The following is a 21,176-nucleotide window of genomic DNA, read 5'->3' on the forward strand; positions in this document are numbered from 1 at the left end:
CGTTCAAGACGGCCTCGATCAATATCCTCCGGCGCCGCTTAGGCAGATGAGGAAGGGCACAAAGTCGTGTCAGGAATGTAAGTACACTTTGTATTCCTGCTCCTCTCGGGATATCTGTTCACTATTCTTGCTTTTTGCTCCATTTATACTTTGGGCATTTCTCCTGGCCCTGGCACGCCCTTGTTCCATTTCCTCTCGCTAATGAGAGGTCTATGGTATTCCGGGAACCGTTGGGTAATCCCCGTGCCCTGGTCTCCCAAGATGAAGGCGGGGAGGGCAGAAACGGTCAAGGCGATCCGGGTTTGAGAGCTCAATTTTCAAGCCTTTTTTCAACTCTCATCCATTTTCAGTCCTTGGACAGACCCGGGTGAACCTTCTCCGTTCAAGTTCCCATGTCTCCTCTATCTTTTTCCAATCCTGCATTTCCTTCAATCTTCTAGGTTAAATCGGTGGCCTGCCGGTTTCTTACACGCCAAATGACCAAGACCGTTTGTTAACACCCAATCTAATACCAAATTTAATTACCAAGGTCGCCGTCGTAAGATAAAATGCAACTACCCGCCTACACCACCTTCTTCTCCTTCACAAGTCACGAGCATGACAGGAGCGGCGGCGTCGGAGGAGAGAAAATGCATTCAGTGCAACAAACACAACCGCACGTGTGAAATCCAAGGCTTCGTCGTCTTGGACACTTCGCCTCAAAGAGGCCCAACGAACGTCTCAACTTCCCTGAAGCCGAGCCAGCGTCAACCGAGGATCTATAAAAGGCGACGCGAGATGCGGCCGTCGACTAATCATTCCGACGACGACGAGCAGCCGCGTGTGAAGATCCACGTGGACAGGATGGATTCCGTGGTTGCGCGGCTTGCCCGAGAGCGGGAGAAAGGGAGGGAACACGGCGGAGTGGTGCTCACCGATCGCTCAAATCAACCCCAAAGCAACAACGTTGCTTTCCTGGGCGGTCCTGCAGGGCTTGGGTCGATGTCGGACCTGGACAGTGGACACGAGCTGAATCCGAGTTTTGACCTGAGTGGAGATATTGGTCTCAATCCCGGAAACGCATTCGCCAGTGCCTTAAATTTCGACTTCGACTTCGAAAATGGGACCACGGACGTCTTCAACGCCAATGACCAGGGAGGCGTGTTCAACTCTCACCCACTCCTTCCGATTCAGTTGGAACTTCAGGAATCAAGAAATTTTCCCGGAACAACAAACGTCTGTGCCACAACTACTGCAACATCCTTAGAAGAGAACAGCAAGACGCTCAGCCCTTTGCTTTCACAGTTGTTCAACAACGAGATGTTTACGCGCACCACGGCATGTGGTACCGCAATCCTGGCGGAGAAGATTGAAATGATGAGTTTTTCCGACGACGATGTGACGGATGCAGAGAAGTTGCTCTCGACGATCTCGCACGAACCAAATGTGCTCGAGGTGCTGGATATCTCCATTAAATGGTGGATTGCGTGGAGGGACCAGGCGGTCGCGATGCAGGATGTGACTGTCTCTCTATTCTCGAAGGATGACAACGAGGAGGAGCAGCAGACACAAGGACAGGAGAGTATGACTTTGGAGTGTGCAGTCCCTGCACTACACAGTAACGCAACGGAAACCACGTCCTCTTCAACAAGACCGGATTCAAGTGCGAGTTTGGGAATAAGGGGCCACCATTCCGACCCACCTATGTCCTTCCGGGACTTCGTGCTCACCAAACTGTCTCGCTCACAAGAACCCGTGTCGTTTGCCACGGGCCTCCTCTGCGTCGCAATGTCGCTCTACCAACTGCGGCCGGGCGTCGACGACGGAAAACTAAACATCTCTACATCTCCATCCGACCTCGCCGACCGAATAGTGCTGGCGGTGGACACGATCGTCCTCTGTCCGACGTCCCAACACAAACACACGCGTGACCCTGGCGTGCTGTTGCTCCTGATGATTCGCGCCAAAATGTTCGCCGAGAGCAACCAACTACGCAAGTCTTGGCTGTGCATCCGTAGAGCGCTGGAAATCGCAAAGGACACAGGGTTCACGGAACCGAAGATGCCGTTGCTCGGCGACGGTCTGGGCGAGTATGCGCCCAAGGTGTGCGGACTGGAATTGACCAAACTCTTCTCCCGACAGCGCTTTATCGGCTCGATCATGGAACTCGACCGGCTCATGAGCATGGTCCTGGGCTTTCCACACGCCGAGGATGTCAAGTTTACAGATCAATTGGCGATGGCCGTGTTGAAGGGTGAGCGACAGGGCCAGAAGACGGCCCCAAGCCAAGGAGGGGGAGACGGAGGAGGAGCGGCGTCGACAATATCAGCAGATATCAAAATGCGCGCCCTGAGACGGGTGGTGTCCATCGTCGCGGGCCGGGTGAACGACCGCAATGCAAGCTGTGATTCAGACCGCGTCAAACACCGGACCACAATGGACATTCAAGCAACATTGACTGAAGCAGCAGACGCCATGCCTCAAGGCTGGTGGGACGTGGGATCGCACCTCGAGACTTCCGATCCGTTTCTGGCGCACGAACATCTCACCACGCAAATGTGGTTCTGGCAGGTCCAGTCCTTCCTCCATCTGCCCTTTATGCTAAAACTCAACTCCTCCGCCATCAGTGCTGCTGCAGCTCAGGGCCAGAATCACCACGACCACGACCACATCCAGAACGGCAACAATACAGCCACAGACCCGTACGAAGTGAATAAAGACCTCTGTCTCCAGGGCTGTCGCGGCATGATCCGAGTCTTCAACCTGCTCCGCTCAGACCCTTCGCTGGCAGTGTACATCTGCAGCTGCGAGGACTTTCAAGGGGTGTTCAGCGCGTGTATACTAATGGTGGGCCTACTCATGCGCATGTCATGCTGTTCGCGGACGCTACCCGAGCCCGAGGAGTGCGAGGGGGCCATAGGAGAAAACGTCGGCGAGGACCTCGCTCTCATCGAGGACATCAAGGATATCTTCCGGTACCGCGCCACCGAGCAGGGCGGCAGCATCAGCAGACAGGGCCTGAGAGTGCTGGAGGAGCTCGGCTCCTTCTTGTACGAAGACGAGGACGTCGACGGCGGCTTGCTCGATCGAGCCGAGCAGGTCAAGCGCAGGACCGTCGTCCTCCCGTACTTTGGGGCAATTCATCTGGAGTTGAGGCCGCCACGGCATCATGTGCGCGACATCGCCAAGGCCAGCGTACTGCCGCGAAGTAGTGCCATTCGGGGATTCAGCGCAGCAGAAGAGATGGCATGTCCGAGTTCATCTGAGCAACCTGTCGAGGGACGAACTATAACGGATTGTCCTGGACAAATAATCGAGCCCATGTGCTTACCATCTTCCAACTGGGACCGCGAAGCCAATTTCGACGCCATTGCCAGTGGCGGTCTTGACGCCGACACAGCGCTCCAATTCTCCATGCCAGAGGCGAATTTGAATTGGGATCGCTTTCTCTACGGGCACGAGCTGGCTCAGAATTGGAGTGCCGACCTACCTGAATGGCCCACTACTATGGACATGGACATGCCACCTTGATACGGTAACAAGACAATTCTGAGATCCAGGATTCTGGGATCGTATCGCCTACGGAACTGTCGCAGCGTCTTCGGTCAAGCCTACGGAGATCGAAGAGACCCAAGGGAAGGACAGTCGCGGAGCAGCATATTCGGATTCGACCTCGGACTCGATGCCCGCCAGAAGGGCCGCTCTGTAGTATGGCGGGCACTTTTTTTTTCCCTCCTGGTCTCACTCACTTGCTCAGATATATACGGCGGCGAAATAGAAACCCTCACCTAGGGCTCTATCAAATAACGCATCCAAGGGGAGCGGCGTTTGAAAATATTAGTTATAGTTGTATTCGAGCCTTTTTGCAGGGGTATATGTGTTATCATGTAAACACCGGGAATGTACATGTTCCTTGCAGGCCAGTTGCGGGCCTATCCCCGGACGCGGATGCCGTCATGACTGTCACTCGACGCGCAGCTCGAGTTGCGGAGGCCCGGTGCCCTAACTTTATCATGTGGCCGCTTTTCATGCCTCGTCGCCCAAATATCGGGCGTCCGGGACTGGCCGACAGTCAGTTAAGAAGCTAAAATAATGCAAACGTCAGCGCGCGTGGATCCTTGGAAGCCGCTCTCCCTTTTGATATCACTAGAGGAATCGCACTTACAGACCGCGTTGGGCGGGAGCTTGCCGGCAACCACCATGTATCACACTGTGCCCTGGGTGTGATCTGGATGTGTCCAATGAGCCGTCGTCGGCAGAACCTGATATCTCCTCTTGGCCCTCTTCCAAGTTTGGTAACGACTCGGATGCATAGGGGTGTTTGGAGATGGGAATTGACTGTGCGGTTCATTCATTGAAGACTTTTCACCTATCGCCATCCGATCAATCCTGTCCAAGGAACAAAACAAGCCGAGGCTCGCTCACAGCAGAGGATCCTTCAGACCGTAATTTTGGATCCCGCTGAGCTTTATCGAGTCAGAGCTGATGGTGGTTTTGAGTAATCCCTTCTACAGCTCCAACCACGAACGTGGAGCGCTGAGACATCGTAGATTCTTTGATTCCATGAATCCGATCGGAAGGGACAAACAGCTAACGATATATGTTCCAGGATACTCCAGTAAGAGGAAAAGGGAGTCGAAGCAGAACCGTGATTTTATTCGTCTAGCCTTTCCGTGCCATTTCCCGGATGGCATCTGCATAGAGAAGTTCAGATTCTCTCCTTACGCGCCGATGATGAGGATATTCCGATACATTGCCGGGGACAAGGGCAGAGATATTGCCCTGTCCTCGTTCAATCGCGTCAAACGATGATGAGCTCTGTTGTCGGCCTTTCTCAGCATCGATCTCCACGTCATCAACGTGCCGAGAGGAGCTCTTCTTGAGGTCGTCCATCCACTCTGGCGGCGACGAACTTTCGGCTGCAGACAAGCCTCTTAGCTTAGAGTTGGCCGATCTGTAACTTTGATCAACAAAATCCCCGTTACCGTTCACGGTAGGAAGGCTATCGGTCCTGTCATTGGAAGTGAGATCGAAAGTATTGCTCAGGCTCAGCGTCCTCGGGTTCTTGATGCCTGCGACCTCTACCAGTTTACTGAGAACTGCGAACTCGAGTTTCAGCTTTACCGAGTAGCAGAATCCTTTGAATGCAATCTCAGGAATGTGCAGGTTCTTGTACTCAATGACCAGCAGAGCGATGTCCAAGCAGATTATAACGATGTTTATGACGAATAGCTGGGTCATCACTCGATGAACACGCCTCTTTTTCTTCTGCTCAGACGTGTTTATTGAGGAGGCGGCGGGCTGGGTTTGAGCCTTGACTATATCCATCGTCTTCCATAGGTAGATCCCGGAGATGATGAATTCCTGAATGCAGAAGCCCGTCATCTGGATCTTTTCCACGTAGGTGTAGGCGCGAGAGAAGGGTGCCTGAGCAGGTGGCGAGGCATAATAAGATCCAAAGACGACCACAGTTGTTGTAGTATGGAAGCAAATGGCGTCAATGATGATCATCCATTTGACGTACTTCAGGATCCGGTCGTTGCCTTTTCCCAGCACAATTCCCAGTCGTGAGTATAGTACCACACTCTGGCCTGTGATGGCCGTCCACCAGCCATAGTCTGCAAATCGGGTTAGCTAGTGCTGAGCATGGCAGTGTTGACAGGAGACAAAACAGCCATCCAGTTTAGACAGTTGGAGAGCTTACTGTTGATGACTAGGCCAACGACACTGGCGGTCACCCGGAAGTAGAGCAAGATCAGCCCGACGATGTAAGGGACCAGTCCCGTCGTTGCTACCAGTAGCGACCAGAAGTAGAGGCCGCGGTAGACGGCGAAAGTTGTGAAGATCAGCAGAATGAGCTCTAATGCATTGTACAAAGACAGCGCCGAGGTGATAGTGACGATGATAGTAGTAGTGTCAAATTTGCCCGTATAGTAACTGTCGGTCATCACGCCGGAGGATGTTGTTGTATTTGGCGTAGCAGGGTCTTAACATGACGGGGGTATTGGCGCCAGTAAGGAGCGACGTCTGTTCCCAATACAGTGACGATAGTCCCCAGCGTCAACTCATCACAGAGCGTACAACGTGTCTATCTGAAGGAGAAGAAACTGAGTTGAATATCATTGGGGAGGACGCCTAACATATCGGCTCAACCTCTGCCGGAGGTTCTTTCAGACGGCGAGGGGTTTTTGGGAACTACGTAGGCTGGGCCTCACCGGGAACAAGACGCGTCGTTAATCCAAGATTCCGGGTAGTTGTGAGCTAGGATCAGCAGGAGAGCAGCGGATTCGACGTCTAAACGCCATGATGCTCATCAAGCGTCGAAGGATCCGAACCGTTGGGATGCGTTGCATGGGGATCGTGGAAGGAACCAAAGCTATTACGTTATTAACAAGCAGTGATCTTCGCCGCTCCCGAGTAAGTAGCTGGCGGGCTGGTAAGCTGGTTAACCTGTTCCGGTAGGAGAGAAGGAAGGGGATGTGTTCGCTAACGCAGTGGTTAAATCGGTGTGGCTTGTGGAGAGGATAGACATGGTGTTTGGAGCAGCAAAATGGCGGAGGCGGGGGGATCAAGAGGGCCTCACCATCCTGCAGGTGGCTGTTTCCCGAGGGCAATGGGAGTCGACGAAGGATTCAATCAGTATGAGAGCGGTATCAGGTCGAGATTGTGCGGCAAATGGGTGTTTCGCCAGAGTGAAAAATGGCGATAGCCAAAAACAAAGTCGTTTGGATGGATCACACCGACTTGTTCGTCCACGATGAATCCGGTCAGTCCGCCCACGAATAGTCAATTGTTGTTGCCATATCGCTTGTAATACGTGCAACTGCGGATCGCCCAATACTCGTTTGGTGAGATCCGTTGACGTTTTCGTTCCATTTGTCTTTTGCCATCTCGCGCAGAACTGCTCATGAAAGGTCTTGGGACAAGGGTCGTCCACCTACCTAGTCAGCATACATTGTCCTTTACGCCTAGCTGGGACCTTGATCTGTTGGCGAGGTGGAGTTGTGCAAACATGGCATGTATCAAGACTACTCGATCAGGAAGCAAATCAGTAAAAGATGATTGCTGGTGGAGAGTCTGGCTGTGGCTTGCACGGTGGGATGTTGGCTGGTCTTGGCTCATGTCGGCAGCCTCTGCGCCGAAGCCGCTCGCCGCGTCCCTGAAGCATGACTCGTATGGGCACTTTTTTCGCGCAGTCCAACTCGATTTATTGCGCCTGTATTCAACCCTGCATGGGCACAGAGCCTCATGAAGACCACAACCCCTCTTCGCACAGCTGGTCGCTCCCTCTATATCTGCCAAACCTGTCGCCGTCATCTCCGCGAGCGGAATGCCCCATCGCTCCCATCGTCTCGTCAAAGATGGATCACCCAAGCTCATGTGCGAAGAATCCAAGAGGCGGAAGAAGAATGGCGTGCAAAAGCCCGAGAAATCGAGAAAGGCAATATGAAGTCGATGCTAACCATACTTGAAGAGCGGGGATACGTCAACCAGATTGTTGGGTGAGAATCTCCCTAGGCAGCATCAAAGGTCTCTCGTTGACAAACCTACAGCACAAGGGAAGATTTGGACAAGCTGCTCACACACCGTCGAGTCGGGGTGTATGCTGGCATAGACCCTACCGCCTCTTCTTTGCATGTTGGTCACATGGTCCCTTTCATGGTCTTGGGTTGGTTCTACATCCATGGTTATAAGGCCAATTTTATCGTAAGCAATATCATCCGGCTCGCAAAATTCTCGCTGACTTGCGTCAGTTGGGGGGGTTTACAGCTAGCATTGGCGATCCTACCGGCCGTCTGAAAGGCAGAGAAACCATGTCTCCCTCACAGAGGAAAGCCAACATGACAGAGATGCATATCCAATTGAAAAGGTTGGGCGCTTCAATTGAAGCATACGCCGCACGAAGGGGATACATGCGGGAATGGGCCTGGCGCAGATCTCTGGAGAACAACGTAACATGGTGGTCTAAAGTCACGGCAAGAGAGTTCCTGTCCATCCTTGGCCGAAACATCCGTATAGGTCCGATGCTGGGTCGAGACACGTGAGCACGCATTTCTACTGAACCCTTCGCCCTTCCCTTGGACGCTGACGACCGCTTTCAGGGTGAAAAATAGGCTGGAACGTGGGGATGGAATGTCCTTTGCTGAGTTCAGCTATCCGCTGGTCCAGGCATGGGACTGGTGGCATCTATTTCAATCCGGCTGCCAACTGCAAGTTGGCGGTGCCGACCAGTTTGGAAATATTCTTGCGGGTGCCGAAGCTGTGAAGCAAATCGCCAGAGAGTCTCACGAGTATCAGGTTGCCTTGCGGCAGACGCAGCTTCTCGACTCAAAGCACGGCATCGAGCTTAATTCTGATCCCATGGGGTTTACTGTGCCTCTCCTGACCACGGCCTCTGGAGAAAAATTCGGCAAGAGCGCCGGCAATGCCGTCTGGCTCAATCCGGAAATGACCAGTGTCTTCGATCTCTATCAGGTATGCGGTTATACTCCGTGCGGAACCCGGCAAAGCTGACAGGAGTCAAAAGTTCTTTCTGCGGTCCTCAGACTCAGACGTTGAAAAGTACCTGAAGATGTTGACCTTCTTGCCCTTGTCCGAAATTAGTGACATCATGAAAGATCATGAAAAAGATCAATCAAAACGGGCGGCGCAACATAAGCTCGCAAAAGAGTTTGTCGAGCTCATCTACGGGGTAGATGCTGCCGAAAAAGCCGAAAGTGAACATCGTCACCTTTTCAGGAAGAACATTAGTCTCAGCGACATGAAAGCAAGCTTGGCGGAGACCAAAACGCCCGAGACACATTCTTCTGGAATACCATTGTTTGCGCACCCTTCGTTAAACAAGCATGCCCAACCCTTGCGACGGGAAGACAACATGTCCACCCACATCAAACTCCCATGGAGCCTGGTCTTCCACAAACCCATGAGCAATATTCTCTGGTCGGCAGGCATGGTGACGTCAAAAACCGAGGGCCAGCGACTTATCAATGCTGGAGGAGCGTACGTAGGAGGGGCATCCGACGCGAAGGCTGAAATGGATGACAGCCTCAGCTTTACACCTGTGAAGACGTCCGACTGGAAAGAGGTGCAAAAATGGATCATCGATGACAATCTACTGATCCTTCGCACAGGCAAATGGAGGATCAAGATTGTTAATATTGTTCCAGACGAGGAATATGCGAAGCTTGGACTGACATGCCCCGGGTGGGAGGCACTGCTGCAGAGCAAGGAAACTCTGGACTTGACCACGGGAAATTGACAAGAAGGCGGGGGAGATGAGACGGTGGGTTTGAAAGCATTGCGACCTTAGCTGTAACAACAGAAAACCCTGCATCAAGGCAGCCTGTACCGAGTAAAATCAATGCCAATGATCGACTCCTGGAGCCACTTCACATACTCCGTACTAACAACAAGGCTGGCAAGCGAGGGGCCCCAAGGGGTCCCTAGTACTTTACGCGTCGGGACTCGACGCGCTAGTGATTTAGTACCTTTGCACGCGGCTGCATCACTCCAATATTTCTGAGTTCCTTGTAATTCACTCAACCCATTCAGCAACTAACAGTATCTTTTTTCTCTGAAAGAGGCCTCAAGGGTCTCGGCGTCTCAAAGTCATGCCGAAGAAGACTGCCTCAACGCCTGCCTCCACCCCCGCATTGAAGAAATCGACTTCTGCAAGCGGACAGAAGACTCTCTTGGGCTTCTTCCAGAAGACGCCCTCGACTGGTTCGCCCGCTGCATTACCTGCTCGACCGGTAGCTGAGACACCCGTTCCATCGAAAACTCGCTTCAAACCGGCCGGAAAGGCGTCAAGTTCCCTGACGCCTGTACCCAGCAGTGACGCATTGGAATCTGAAGATGAGGACAACACCCCCAAGGCGAGTCTGCCTCCTTCCAAAAGTCTGCCATCGCCAGTCTCAGCTGACGATGAGCAGACAAATGGCAGGGAGGAGCTGACATGCCGCGGGACGCCTTCTCGAAGGGTAAGACACCCTATCGCGTTTGTGACTGCGCTGTACTAATCATTGAGGTAACAGGCCAAAACCAAGAAGATCAATTATCTTGAGTCGGACAGCGAAGGCACCGACGGCGACGATGTATTCAAACCCACTCCTGGCCGCCGGTCTCGACCTACGAAACGCAGACGAGTCTCCCATAGTGCGGACGAGGATGTCTACGAACAGGAGAATGCCGCGGAGCCGGAAGATGGTACATGTCCAGTTCCAACTAGACGGATTGGTGCTAACAGGGCAGACATGGACGACTTCATTGTTCCCGACGACTCTGAAGATGAGGTACGCCGGCCTGCTAAGCGCAAACGGCCGTCCAAAAGCACTTCCCGAGCTGCGTCGTCTCATTTCACTCCTGCAACGGATGAAGTTGATATCAGATCCGACCTGAACATTCCGGAAGGCACTTCGACTGCTCAGCAGTGGACGTATGACCCAGAAAATCCTCAACCTTTGCAGCCGCGCCCTACCAACATTCCTCCTAAACAGCCGAGCGGAAAGAAACAGAAAGCCCATATGACCGAACCCGAACACCGACATGCTTGGCTCGAAGATATTAGAGACATGGACCGAAATCCACCTGGCCACCCAGATTACGATCCACGAACCTTGTATATTCCACCTATGGCCTGGAGTAAGTTTTCTCCGTTTGAGAAGCAGTACTGGGAAATAAAGCAGAAGTTCTGGGACACGATTGTATTCTTCAAGAAAGGCAAATTCTATGAACTCTACGAGAATGATGCGACTATTGGTCATCAATTGTTTGATTTAAAATTGACCGACCGCGTAAACATGAGAATGGTGGGTGTTCCAGAGTCGAGTCTGGAAATGTGGGCAAATCAATTCGTTGCAAAGGGGTTCAAGATTGCTCGAGTTGACCAGCAAGAGACTGCCCTTGGTAAAGACATGCGTGAGCGGGATGAAAAGTCGAGTGGCTTTGCCAGCAAGAAGAGCAAAGACGACAAAGTGATCAAGAGAGAGCTGGCCTGCGTTCTTACCGCGGGCACATTGGTCGACGGGACGATGCTCCAGGACGATATGTCTACGTATTGCGTTGCGATCAAGGAATCCGAGGTCGACGACATGCCTGCATTTGGTGTGGCATTTGTCGACACTGCCACTGGTCAATTCAACGTATCAGAGTTCGTCGATGATGCAGATCTGACCAGGTTTGAGACACTCGTTGCTCAGACAAGACCCCAAGAGATTCTGCTGGAAAAGAGTGGTGTCTCAGTGAAGACATTGCGCATACTCAAGAACAACACCAGCCCGACAACCATCTGGAACTACCTGAAACCCGGTAAAGAATTCTGGGAAGGCCATATCACTGTCAAGGAGATTGAAGCAGAGAACTACTTCCCCAACGAGTGGCCTCAAGGACTGCAACAGATGAAAGAAAAGGACCTCCTCATGTCTGCTCTTGGTGCTCTTATACAGTATCTGAGGTCCTTGAAGATCGAGCGGGATCTCTTGACAATGGGCAACTTCACATGGTACGATCCCATCCGCAAAGCGACAAGCCTGGTCCTCGATGGTCAGACCTTGATCAACCTCGAAGTCTTTGCCAACTCCTATGATGGCGGAAGTGAAGGAACGCTGTTCCAGCTGCTCAACCGCTGCATCACGCCGTTCGGCAAGCGCTTGTTCAAACAATGGGTGTGCCACCCACTCATGGACACGAAGAAGATTAACGCACGGCTGGATGCCGTCGACTCGCTCAATGCTGATGCAAAAGTCCGCGACCGTTTCACCTCACAAATGACAAAGATGCCGGATCTCGAGAGATTGATATCTCGCGTCCACGCTGGGACTTGCAAAGTCCAAGACTTTGTCAAAGTGCTCGAAGGATTCGAACAGATTGACCATACCATGTCTCTGTTGCGAGATGGTACAGATCAAAAAACGGACAGCGAGGGTGTCATCGGCCAACTCATCTCGGCCACACCGGATCTCGAGCCTCGTCTCAGATATTGGCACGATGCCTTTGACCGCAAAAAGGCTAAAGAGTCGGGCATCTTGGTTCCCGAGCGCGGAATCGAAGAAGACTTTGACAATTCTCAGGATACCATCGATGCCATCAACAAGAAATTTGACAATCTTCTGCGCAAATGGCGCAAAGAGCTGAACTCCAATGCCATTTGCTACCGCGACAACGGCAAGGAGATAATGCAAATGGAAGTGCCCAACCGCATCAAGGTGCCCGCGGCTTGGGACCAAATGTCTGCCACCGCGAGCGTGAAAAGGTACTACTTTCCCGAACTACGAACCCTCGTGCGGAATCTGCAGGAAGCGCAAGAGACACATTCCCAAATTGTCAAGGATGTATCCCGCAAACTCTACGCCAAGTTTGACGAAAACTACGACATATGGCTCGCAGCGGTCAAGATCATCGCGCAACTAGACTGTTTGATATCTCTTGCAAGGGCGAGCACGTCTTTGGGACACCCGAGTTGTCGTCCCGAATTCGTCGACCCGTCTGATGACAATGCTGGCGGTCGCTCAACCTTGGAGCTCGTCGATCTACGCCATCCCTGCCTCTTGAGCAAAGTCGACGACTTCATTCCCAACGACATCGTTTTGGGAGGGAACTCTCCCAACCTCACCCTTTTGACAGGCGCAAACGCAGCAGGAAAATCCACTGTCCTACGAATGACTTGTATCGCTGTCATCATGGCTCAAATCGGCTGCTACCTCCCCTGCGCGTCAGCTCGCCTCACACCATTTGACCGAATCATGTCCCGCCTAGGAGCTCAAGATCATATTTTCGCCGCGCAGTCAACGTTCTTCGTCGAATTGGCAGAAACAAAGAAAATCCTTAGCGAGGCTACACCGCGCAGCCTTGTCATCTTGGACGAGCTGGGGAGAGGTACATCTTCACATGACGGCGTGGCTGTCGCACAGGCTGTGTTACATCACCTAGCTACACACGTGGGCTGCTTGGGTTTCTTTGCAACGCATTATCATTCGCTCTCTTCCGAATTTGCGCATCACGCAGAAATAGCGCCGAAGAGGATGAAAATTCTTGTGGACGATGCTGATAGACGGGTAACTTTCCTTTACAAGTTGGAGGAGGGCACTGCTGAGGGGTCGTTCGGTATGCATTGCGCCAGCATGTGTGGGATTTCAAACCATGTCATTGAACGAGCGGAGGAGGCAGCGAAGGAATGGGAAATTTCGAACCTGATGGCGCGAAAGCAGAGAGTGAAGAGTGTGCACGACAGCGGGGACCAGGCTAAGGAGGTGAGTGAGAAGGACGAGGAGAAAGAAGTGCCTTTGGGGATCCTGAGCGATCTTGCATGGATTCTGAAGGGAGAAGAGGTGGAAGATCGCGGACTGGACGTGCTGGTGAAGTGCATTGAGGCTTTGTGAGCACAGCTCTTTGCGATGAGCGAGCCAGATTGTCCGTCCTATTTGTACTTTTTCTCCTCGCTGTTTATTATAGTGGACGCGTTGGTGTGGTTTGCTATGTACGGGGTACAGTGTCCGGGAGTCTCGATGGACGGAGTTCTAGAAGCTCAAAGCGAAAAAGAAGCGAAAAGAGATGTGCCTTTTGAAGAAAATTTTGCTGATTCTGCAGGCAATGTAAATGGCAGGGGAAGATTTTCTGTGAGCGTTGGCGATGCTTGTTACAGTATAGTATTATACATATGGACTCCTCCTTACAGAATACCACATCGTGACTGACTGACTGACTGACTGACTGAGCGAATAATATCCAAGACTCGAAGAAGGGGGGAAAGGTGAGAGAAGTCATGAAACCCGTTCGTTACATGGCCGGCTTCGCAGACAGCAAATTGCATATCAACGCCAAGGACAAGGAAACGGTAAAGACGCATGACTTTTATGAGTGTGAGATTGGGTCTGAATTTTCAAGTGCACATTGTGATTTGATGGCCCAGCGTCGCGCGTGGATGTCTCTCCACCACTAAGCAAGCCTGTCTGTCTGTTCGATGGAGTTGAGATGGGATTACTGTATCCTGAAAGGCATCATCCATCTCCTGTGGAAAAAGTCGAGACCAAGGACCCAGGCAGTCTACAATGTGTACTGCCGAGCACAATTTCCGCGACCTCGACCCCGACACCAGCTATCAATCAATCAGCAAGGACTGTCGTTTCCTTCCCCCTTCCCCTTCTGTGGGCTTTGCACACGACCCACGCACCTCCGGTGTGGATAGGCAGTCATCCATGCTTGTGTCACTTTTCCTCTCATCTCCCCTGTCCACATATTTTCATAGCCGAAAAACGAGCTCAAGCTCAACTCTTTTATTTGCTCATTTCTACCTGGTTGATTGAGTGATTGCCACAAAAGGGGGGATGATGGGTGCACTTTCAGTCATCACCAACAGTGTCGGCAGCAGCAAGGGCCTCGTTGGCTCTAGCTGCAATGACTTCCGCAGCAGCGTTCATCACAGTATCACAAACAATTCGGTTAACAGCAGCCGCAGCAGCATTAGTCACACCTTTCACAGGGCTGTTGGCGGTTCTAATTGGGAGGGATGTTAGTATGGAAAATGGCAAGGAGAAAAAGGGCTTGGGAAAAGGAAAGAAAGAACATACTCGGTGGAAGATGTGGCGAGGGCGGTATTTTCTTCTGCCGAAACATCCCCTTCTTCCTCTTCCTTCACGTTGACGGCTGGTACTGCAGGAGGAGCGTCATTTGCAGGGGCTTTGTTGGTCGCGGTGACGGCGGCTTTCTTGCGTGGAGTGACAGTCTTCTTCCCCTTGACCGGCGTGGCCGGGGTTTCATCTTCGTTCCCACCGTTATTCTCACTCGCGGTCGCCTTCTTTTTGGCGGGAGTTCTGCGCTTCTTGGCCGGCTTCTCTTCTTCCTCGTCGCCCTCACCAGTGGCAGCCTCGCTGTTGGCGGCGGCTTCAGCTTCCTTTTCGGCTTTGGTCTTGCGGCCACGCTTCTTGGGTGTCGACAAAGCTGTCTTTGGCGTAGCTGGCGGTGGCTCTGGGTGAGCAAGGATGTCAGTACACGAAAGCGTCGTAAGGCGACGGAAGGATGAAGAGAATGTATGGGTCGAACACGTATATGTCTTCCAGTGTTCGCTCAAACTGACCTTCCGATGTGTTCACTTCGGTGTTCTCAACTGCGGTTGCGGGAATGTTGTTCTCACCATCACCAGAATCGTTGCCGGCGTCCTTGTCGGCAGCTTCAACCTTGGTAGCTTTCTTGCCTGACTTTGGTGTTGCGGTTGTGTTCGAGTCTTTTGGTTTGCGAGGTGTCTTTGATTTTCCGCTGGTTCCCTGTTCATCAGGAGGTGACGCCTTAGCAGCATCGCCGACGAGCTTTCTCTTGACTCCACACCAAGCCGATCTAGCTGATGCCTCGGTTTTGAAACCAAGCCTATTCATAAGAGCGGCATAGTCGATCTGAAAGAGGAGCCAGTCAGCTAGAAGAAACGAAAGGTAGGGGCGACGGAAGCAGATGAGTAGGTTGACTGTCACGAATGAGAAGCTCTGCAAGACTTACTTGGATGTCACCACCTTTGACACAATGAAGAGCGGCGATCACGACTTCCGACTCACGGGCGGTAAGACCACCAGAGGTTTTGGTCGCTGAAGAGTCAGACATGACGAAGAGGTGCTGGTGTAGAGAGTTGGTGGTCACTATGGCGGTTCACTTGTCGTGGCAAGGGACGATGGGTTTCAGATGAAGGTAGAGAAAGATGGTGGAAGTTGGAAAGCGATGAAGGCAGTGAGATCCAAGAGAGGGAAGCACGGGAATGATGGCCTCACTTGGCGAGAGATCGCTTTGTCAGTGAATATTGGAGCGCAAATTCTGCCTGGCATTCACCTTCGATAGGGTGGGACGTGAAGTGAGTTGGTAGATCAAGGACGGCCATGAGTTCGATCATCGCCGCCATTTGGATACGACGTTGCTTTCAATTCCAGTAAGTCGTTCGTAAACTTTGCTCCAGATCCCCGGAATGACATCCCTTGCTGCTCTGCCGCCCGCCGATTCAGGCCGTACATAGAACTGAGTCGGGTTCGGTCTCAGCAAGCCTCCCCGTTCCACCAGCGGCCCAACCCATTCAAAGCTGACGGGCCGGAAGAGGCTTTTGATAGGTTTTGTGTTAGCGATCTTCAATGATACCATGTCAGTGATGGTGAAGGATCGCATGAATCTCAGGTCGAGGGTGGCATCTGCCGGAAGACTTTTGGCATAAGCCATGGCTACCTTTGGAGATGTTTGAGCCGATGGTGGAAGCCGAAGGAATATTTCTGTCACCATCGGTCTCAAAGTCCAGTTTACGAAGATGAACGGGACCAAGCCTGCCAGCCATACTGCAGACCTCGAGATTAGCTGGCTACCTTTGCGCGACAAGGGAGCACTCACTGCCAGCAACAGTCCACAACGAACTCCCATTCACCCAATGCGCCGGAGCGACAATAACGGTGACAAAACCCAAGGCGGCAATCGTCGTGAAGCGAAGGAGGGTGAGCATATATATCCTGCCATTGCCCGCGGTGTATATGCGCAGTCTCCTCTTGTACACTGTGACTTGTTAGCGTCTGTCTAGCTCTTGAATGTTGTGTTGAGAGACGCACCCTTTGGTTCGGGGCGAGGAGGCAGTCTTCTTGTCAATTGCTCGATATGGAGCCGTTCTTTCGGAGACAGCGTCAGATTAGGGGCGACCTCAGCCTTTGGAATGACCTTGAAAGGGACCTCAACCTTGCGGCCGGTGTCGAGAGATTTTGCCTGCTCTTCCTGCGGTATAAGTTCCTTGCCTTCGGGCGTATGCGGAGCTGGAGGTATCGAGGGCCGCGCCTGGTTTGTTTTCTGGGCCTGCAACTGGCTGTGGACGACTTGAATGGGGATACTGTCGTCCTTTCGTGGCTGAATGCTCTTTAGTCGTGGTTGCAAGGTGCTGAATCGAGGCCTTCTTGAGGCAGCGCACTGCCCGGAGCAACATTGGAAGACATGACGGATTTCGGCCACCAGAGCCGGTGGCAGGTTTCTCATCTGTCTTGGTTGCGTTGAGCTGCCGTCGATAGCTTTCGTACCTAGAATTTGAATGGCGCGATTGCAATGGAGCATTGAAGTTGGAGATTCGCATCGCGTCCTGCGACGGAAACTGCGCCGAGGTCAGAAAGATGACAAGCCTCAACAGGTCAGTGGGCTTTCTCTCTTCCGGCAATAGTGCGAGTAGTTCCCTCCACAATGCATTCACAAGTCTCAATTCTGGAAATGTCTAAATGAACGCGTCCCTTCTCTCTTTCCTGTGAAAATGCGGTGCTGGCTGCCCACTTGGTGCTCGGTTGTGATCTCACTGATATCTCTCTGGTCAGGAGGCCTGGCATATGTGCCACTCTCCGATGAAACCCTTCAACATACTCTCCCCCGACCAGACACCAGCGATTTCGATATACACAGCGGCAACCTTCTAGCTCCGATTTTGATCCCTCGAGTCCCCGGAACAGAGGGCTCTAAGAAGGTCCTCCAGCACTTTGTTGATTTCTTCCACGCTTTCTTGCCAGACTGGACATTGTCTTTCCAGAACTCAACCTCAAAGACACCCACTCACGGAGACACTGAAGTGCCGTTTGTGAATCTTATTGCCACTCGAGATCCTCCATGGACACAGCCCGGCGATGTCGGACGCTTGACCTTGGTAGCGCATTATGATTCAAAGTACCAGCCGGATGGATTCATTGGTGCGACGGACTCTGCAGCACCATGTGCAATGATCATGCATGCCATCAGATCCATAGACGTTGCGCTGGCAAAGAAATGGGACACGATGCAAGAGCAAGGGTTCATTGATCCTGACTTTGAGGAGCAAAAGGGAATACAGGTACTGTTTCTCGATGGCGAGGAGGCTTTTTTGAGCTGGACAGCAACCGACAGTATTTATGGTGCCAGATCACTTGCTGAAGAGTGGGAGCACACTGTCCACCCAGCCACCAGTATCTACAAAAACTACCTCGACTCCATCGAATTGTTTGTCTTACTCGATCTTCTCGGCTCGCCAGAAGACCTTCCGATCCCTTCGTGGCAACACAGCTCCCACTGGTCATATGTGAAGATGGCCGAAGCTGAGCAACGACTCCGCAAATTGGGCATGTTCCGAAGCAACCCGTCGCACACCTGGCTACCCGAAAAGGACAAAAAGGAGACTGATAGATTCAGCAGCTATGTCATGGAAGACGACCATATCCCTTTTATTGCCAGAGGCGTCCATGTTTTGCATCTCATCCCTGCGCGCTTTCCTTCCGTCTGGCACACTATGCGTGACGATGGCGAGCATTTAGACATCCCTACTGTTGAAGACTGGGCTCTTCTTACTACGGTGTTTGCGGCTGAATATATGGAGCTGGAGGGCTTCTTCGAGGGCTCGGCAACTAAACATATCAAAAGGCATGACGGCCTGACAAGTAAGGATGAATTATAGCCTCATTCGTGCCCAGGATCGGTGGTCTGACTTGTGGACTTAGAAGGCTGAGCAGATCGGAACATAGCTCACTGCGGCTTTCCGTTGTTGGGACCAGCAACTTCCGTTTCATTCCCCGTCCGCAAGATGTCATTTCCCAGCATGACGACCGGCTTACACAACTTACGATGGCACTGCAACCCGATTCAGAGAGGCAAAGTGTGCCGTCGAGTGTTGTCTTCAGCTGAGAGACGACGGATCCCACAAGGCCCGTGCAAATGAAGGCTGGGAGTAATTGTTTCAACGTCGTGCTCCATACCGAGTACGCAGCCCTTCTACTACGCTAGCCGGCGAGCAGTGCCTGGATTCTTTGTCGAGCCTCCGACGAAGAATCGTTTGAGGAGAGGGAACCTTTCTGCTGTCGGCCTACTGGCTCAGGAAAGGAGACGGCGCGTTGGGCAGCCGCAAAGTACGTAAGCGAGGATCGCTCGCCTGCTTTCTGAGCCCACCGACACTGGAAGGCGCAGACTCATCGCGCTGCAGGTTCCGGTTTCTTTGCCGAGAGCCTCCAGATGTTCTCCCAAAAGCAGTCACGTGACTGGCGAGCCTTGTCGCGCCGGGTCACTTGGAGACCAGGCTCCAGGCTGGACAAGTCCACAACTTACCGTTGGCTTTCTGTCAAATGCAGATCTCTGTGGACGGAAGAATCGGTGGAAATTCTTAGCGCGCTCGGACAGATCACCACTCTTAAGTACGAGACGAAACCACAATTGTGAAGGCTGGGTTTGGTTTGGTGTCAGGCGACTACACGCTTGCCTCTCTTGGACGCCTTCCTTTTTCAACATGTTGCCTCGCCCTACAGCCTCCTATACGTTTGGACTTTGGATGTCCGATGTCCTCCATTGTATGTGACTTACTCTTTTTGCCTGCCTTGTTGCCAACCTACGGCTTCCTCTTCCATCCAAACGACTACACACTTTCCTGTTTCGATACATCCTTCTCCTTAGTCTTCTACCACGACTTCCTCTTCATACACATTAGGACGTCACGGTTTCCTCTCCTGTGCGACTTCCTTTTCGATCTGCTCTTGGCCTGTCACCAGCCTCTTCACTCCCCGTTTCGTATTTGCTTCCTCTCTCGTCACGCATCCCTCATTCGACCGGCCTTCCCTTTCAGTGCGCCTTCCTTAATGCCTTCTTTCTTCCACTGCGTCCCGAGTTTGGCGCAGTCTTGTTTTGTTTGGTTATGCCTTCCTTATTCGAACACATATTTCTCTTTTGACCCGTTCTGGCTTGACCGAACCACCCCCCTGCCCGCTTCAACATGATCCTCCGCCTTCCCTTTTCACAACGCCTTCCTCTCTCGACATGGTTTCCACTACTCGCGTGGCCATCCACCCTTTCATCCCCCTTTTATCTGTGTTGCTTCCTCTCCCATACTTTTTCATGCCCCGACTGGGTTCTGTTTCGCTTGTCGAGGAGTATCTGGCGTGTTGCCACAACCTCGATCTTTGATTCCTTGTGCCATCACGATTTTCAACTTGTATCTCTCTGTGTCAACTGCTGTAGCCGCCACCCCATCGGCCCGCCTCTCGTTCAATTGATCCAAGCGGTGCCATGTTCCAGACCACTTGCCCTAGCTCCTGCTTCCACAATTACCGTCACCTTTCGCGCATCCGAACCTCTTATGCGACGGCATAACTCGCAACGTGGGTGGCCAAGCCAGCGACATTAGAACGCCTCTTTCCGGACCTCATGCCGAAGTATTACCAGACATTTCCCAAAGACATTGATCATTGATTATGGACTGACTGTTTTCCACTCAAAACCCAAACTTGCCCCTAAAACCGGAACCGTTCCTTTGGTGAATGCTCCCCTGTTGAGTGTCTAGACTTGAGGTGGAATCCACATTCCCATTGGATGCGAGTTCGTGTTATCAAGCTGTAATTTCGGATTCTGCCTCGCCAATTCTGACGGTGCTTGAGGTTGTGTTTCAAGACTGTCGAGGCTGGCTTCGGCAGCTGCAGTTTGTGCTAATCGGCTCAACTTCCAGGACGGAATTCTGACCTTGTTGTTTCTTTTAAGAGCTTGGAGTCCTTCATCATCCAGCCCAAGCTCGACTTTCCAACCAGGCTTTACACAGCTATCCCAGTTGTGAGCAGCCTATGGCGGGATTAGTAAATATCGGGTAGGACAGGGAGAATACACTTGCTTTCCAGGTGCGAACCAAGCCGTATGGAATATCAACCCGTGATCCTAATGAGTCGGTGAATTGGATCACTTCGACACTTTCTTTACTTCCAGATGCTCCTTGTACGACTTCCAGCTCCCTGGTCTGTTGCGCTGGCCGTCCGTTGGTCCGCTGCTGTGGCGAACTGACATCGGGATCCTCCTGCGCTACAGTAGTCTCCGAGTGCTTTCAGGTTCCATCACTCCCTACGCTGATACCTGAGAGCGTGATGTTGCTGCCCAAAGTGTTGGGAGCCGATGCAGTGGCAGTCGTTGCCTCGTCGGCAAGTTTGAGAATCTTTTTCTGCACAGCGCGGATGGCCCCGAGACCTTCAAATTGCTTTGCGTGCTCTTCTTGGTTCTGCCTGGTGTTGTCGAGAGGATCAAGATCTAGAAAGTTTACTCCAGCGAGCTCCTCAACAGTTTCTTCGTCGTCGTCGTCGTCGTCGTCGTCGCCGTCGTCGTCATCTAGAATACTGGCGTTGGTGACGGCGACAACGGCCATTTAGCGACATGGCTTGTAACAGAAGGAACCATTGCCCTTCAATACGTTGAGAGCCGCATGGTAGAAAAGCACCTTGGTC

General features: G+C 52.3%; 8 protein-coding genes across 8 annotated transcripts; 4 read left to right on the forward strand and 4 right to left on the reverse strand.

Moving 5' to 3' along the window:
* Window positions 1–777: 777 nt before the first annotated feature.
* On the forward strand, window positions 778–3,510 carry A1O5_00359 (uncharacterized protein; the record flags this gene model as incomplete). The annotated part of the gene is made up of 1 exon (XM_007740979.1): window positions 778–3,510. One exon carries the CDS (start codon window positions 778–780, stop codon window positions 3,508–3,510), a length of 2,733 nt encoding a protein of 910 aa, XP_007739169.1.
* Window positions 3,511–4,641: 1,131 nt separating this feature from the next.
* A1O5_00360 (uncharacterized protein) lies at window positions 4,642–5,927 on the reverse strand (the record flags this gene model as incomplete). The annotated part of the gene is made up of 2 exons (XM_007740980.1): window positions 4,642–5,597; window positions 5,684–5,927. The coding sequence occupies 2 exons, from the start codon at window positions 5,925–5,927 to the stop codon at window positions 4,642–4,644; spliced, it is 1,200 nt and encodes a 399-aa protein (XP_007739170.1).
* Window positions 5,928–7,227: 1,300 nt separating this feature from the next.
* A1O5_00361 (uncharacterized protein) lies at window positions 7,228–9,238 on the forward strand (the record flags this gene model as incomplete). The annotated part of the gene is made up of 5 exons (XM_007740981.1): window positions 7,228–7,481; window positions 7,533–7,686; window positions 7,734–8,020; window positions 8,082–8,454; window positions 8,507–9,238. 5 exons carry the CDS (start codon window positions 7,228–7,230, stop codon window positions 9,236–9,238), a joined length of 1,800 nt encoding a protein of 599 aa, XP_007739171.1.
* Window positions 9,239–9,590: 352 nt separating this feature from the next.
* Window positions 9,591–13,355, forward strand: A1O5_00362 (DNA mismatch repair protein MSH6; the record flags this gene model as incomplete). The annotated part of the gene is made up of 3 exons (XM_007740982.1): window positions 9,591–9,959; window positions 10,014–10,185; window positions 10,231–13,355. The coding sequence occupies 3 exons, from the start codon at window positions 9,591–9,593 to the stop codon at window positions 13,353–13,355; spliced, it is 3,666 nt and encodes a 1,221-aa protein (XP_007739172.1).
* A 960-nt stretch (window positions 13,356–14,315) lies between these two features.
* Window positions 14,316–15,564, reverse strand: A1O5_00363 (uncharacterized protein; the record flags this gene model as incomplete). The annotated part of the gene is made up of 4 exons (XM_007740983.1): window positions 14,316–14,469; window positions 14,544–14,940; window positions 15,050–15,362; window positions 15,463–15,564. The coding sequence occupies 4 exons, from the start codon at window positions 15,562–15,564 to the stop codon at window positions 14,316–14,318; spliced, it is 966 nt and encodes a 321-aa protein (XP_007739173.1).
* Window positions 15,565–15,843: 279 nt separating this feature from the next.
* A1O5_00364 (uncharacterized protein) lies at window positions 15,844–16,956 on the reverse strand (the record flags this gene model as incomplete). The annotated part of the gene is made up of 3 exons (XM_007740984.1): window positions 15,844–16,277; window positions 16,330–16,488; window positions 16,542–16,956. The coding sequence occupies 3 exons, from the start codon at window positions 16,954–16,956 to the stop codon at window positions 15,844–15,846; spliced, it is 1,008 nt and encodes a 335-aa protein (XP_007739174.1).
* A 265-nt stretch (window positions 16,957–17,221) lies between these two features.
* A1O5_00365 (uncharacterized protein) lies at window positions 17,222–18,385 on the forward strand (the record flags this gene model as incomplete). The annotated part of the gene is made up of 1 exon (XM_007740985.1): window positions 17,222–18,385. One exon carries the CDS (start codon window positions 17,222–17,224, stop codon window positions 18,383–18,385), a length of 1,164 nt encoding a protein of 387 aa, XP_007739175.1.
* A 2,397-nt stretch (window positions 18,386–20,782) lies between these two features.
* On the reverse strand, window positions 20,783–21,097 carry A1O5_00366 (uncharacterized protein; the record flags this gene model as incomplete). The annotated part of the gene is made up of 1 exon (XM_007740986.1): window positions 20,783–21,097. The coding sequence occupies one exon, from the start codon at window positions 21,095–21,097 to the stop codon at window positions 20,783–20,785; it is 315 nt and encodes a 104-aa protein (XP_007739176.1).
* Window positions 21,098–21,176: the final 79 nt, after the last annotated feature.

Source organism: Cladophialophora psammophila (assembly GCF_000585535.1).
Source record: "Cladophialophora psammophila CBS 110553 chromosome Unknown aczJe-supercont1.1, whole genome shotgun sequence".
Classification (NCBI taxonomy): domain Eukaryota; kingdom Fungi; phylum Ascomycota; class Eurotiomycetes; order Chaetothyriales; family Herpotrichiellaceae; genus Cladophialophora; species Cladophialophora psammophila.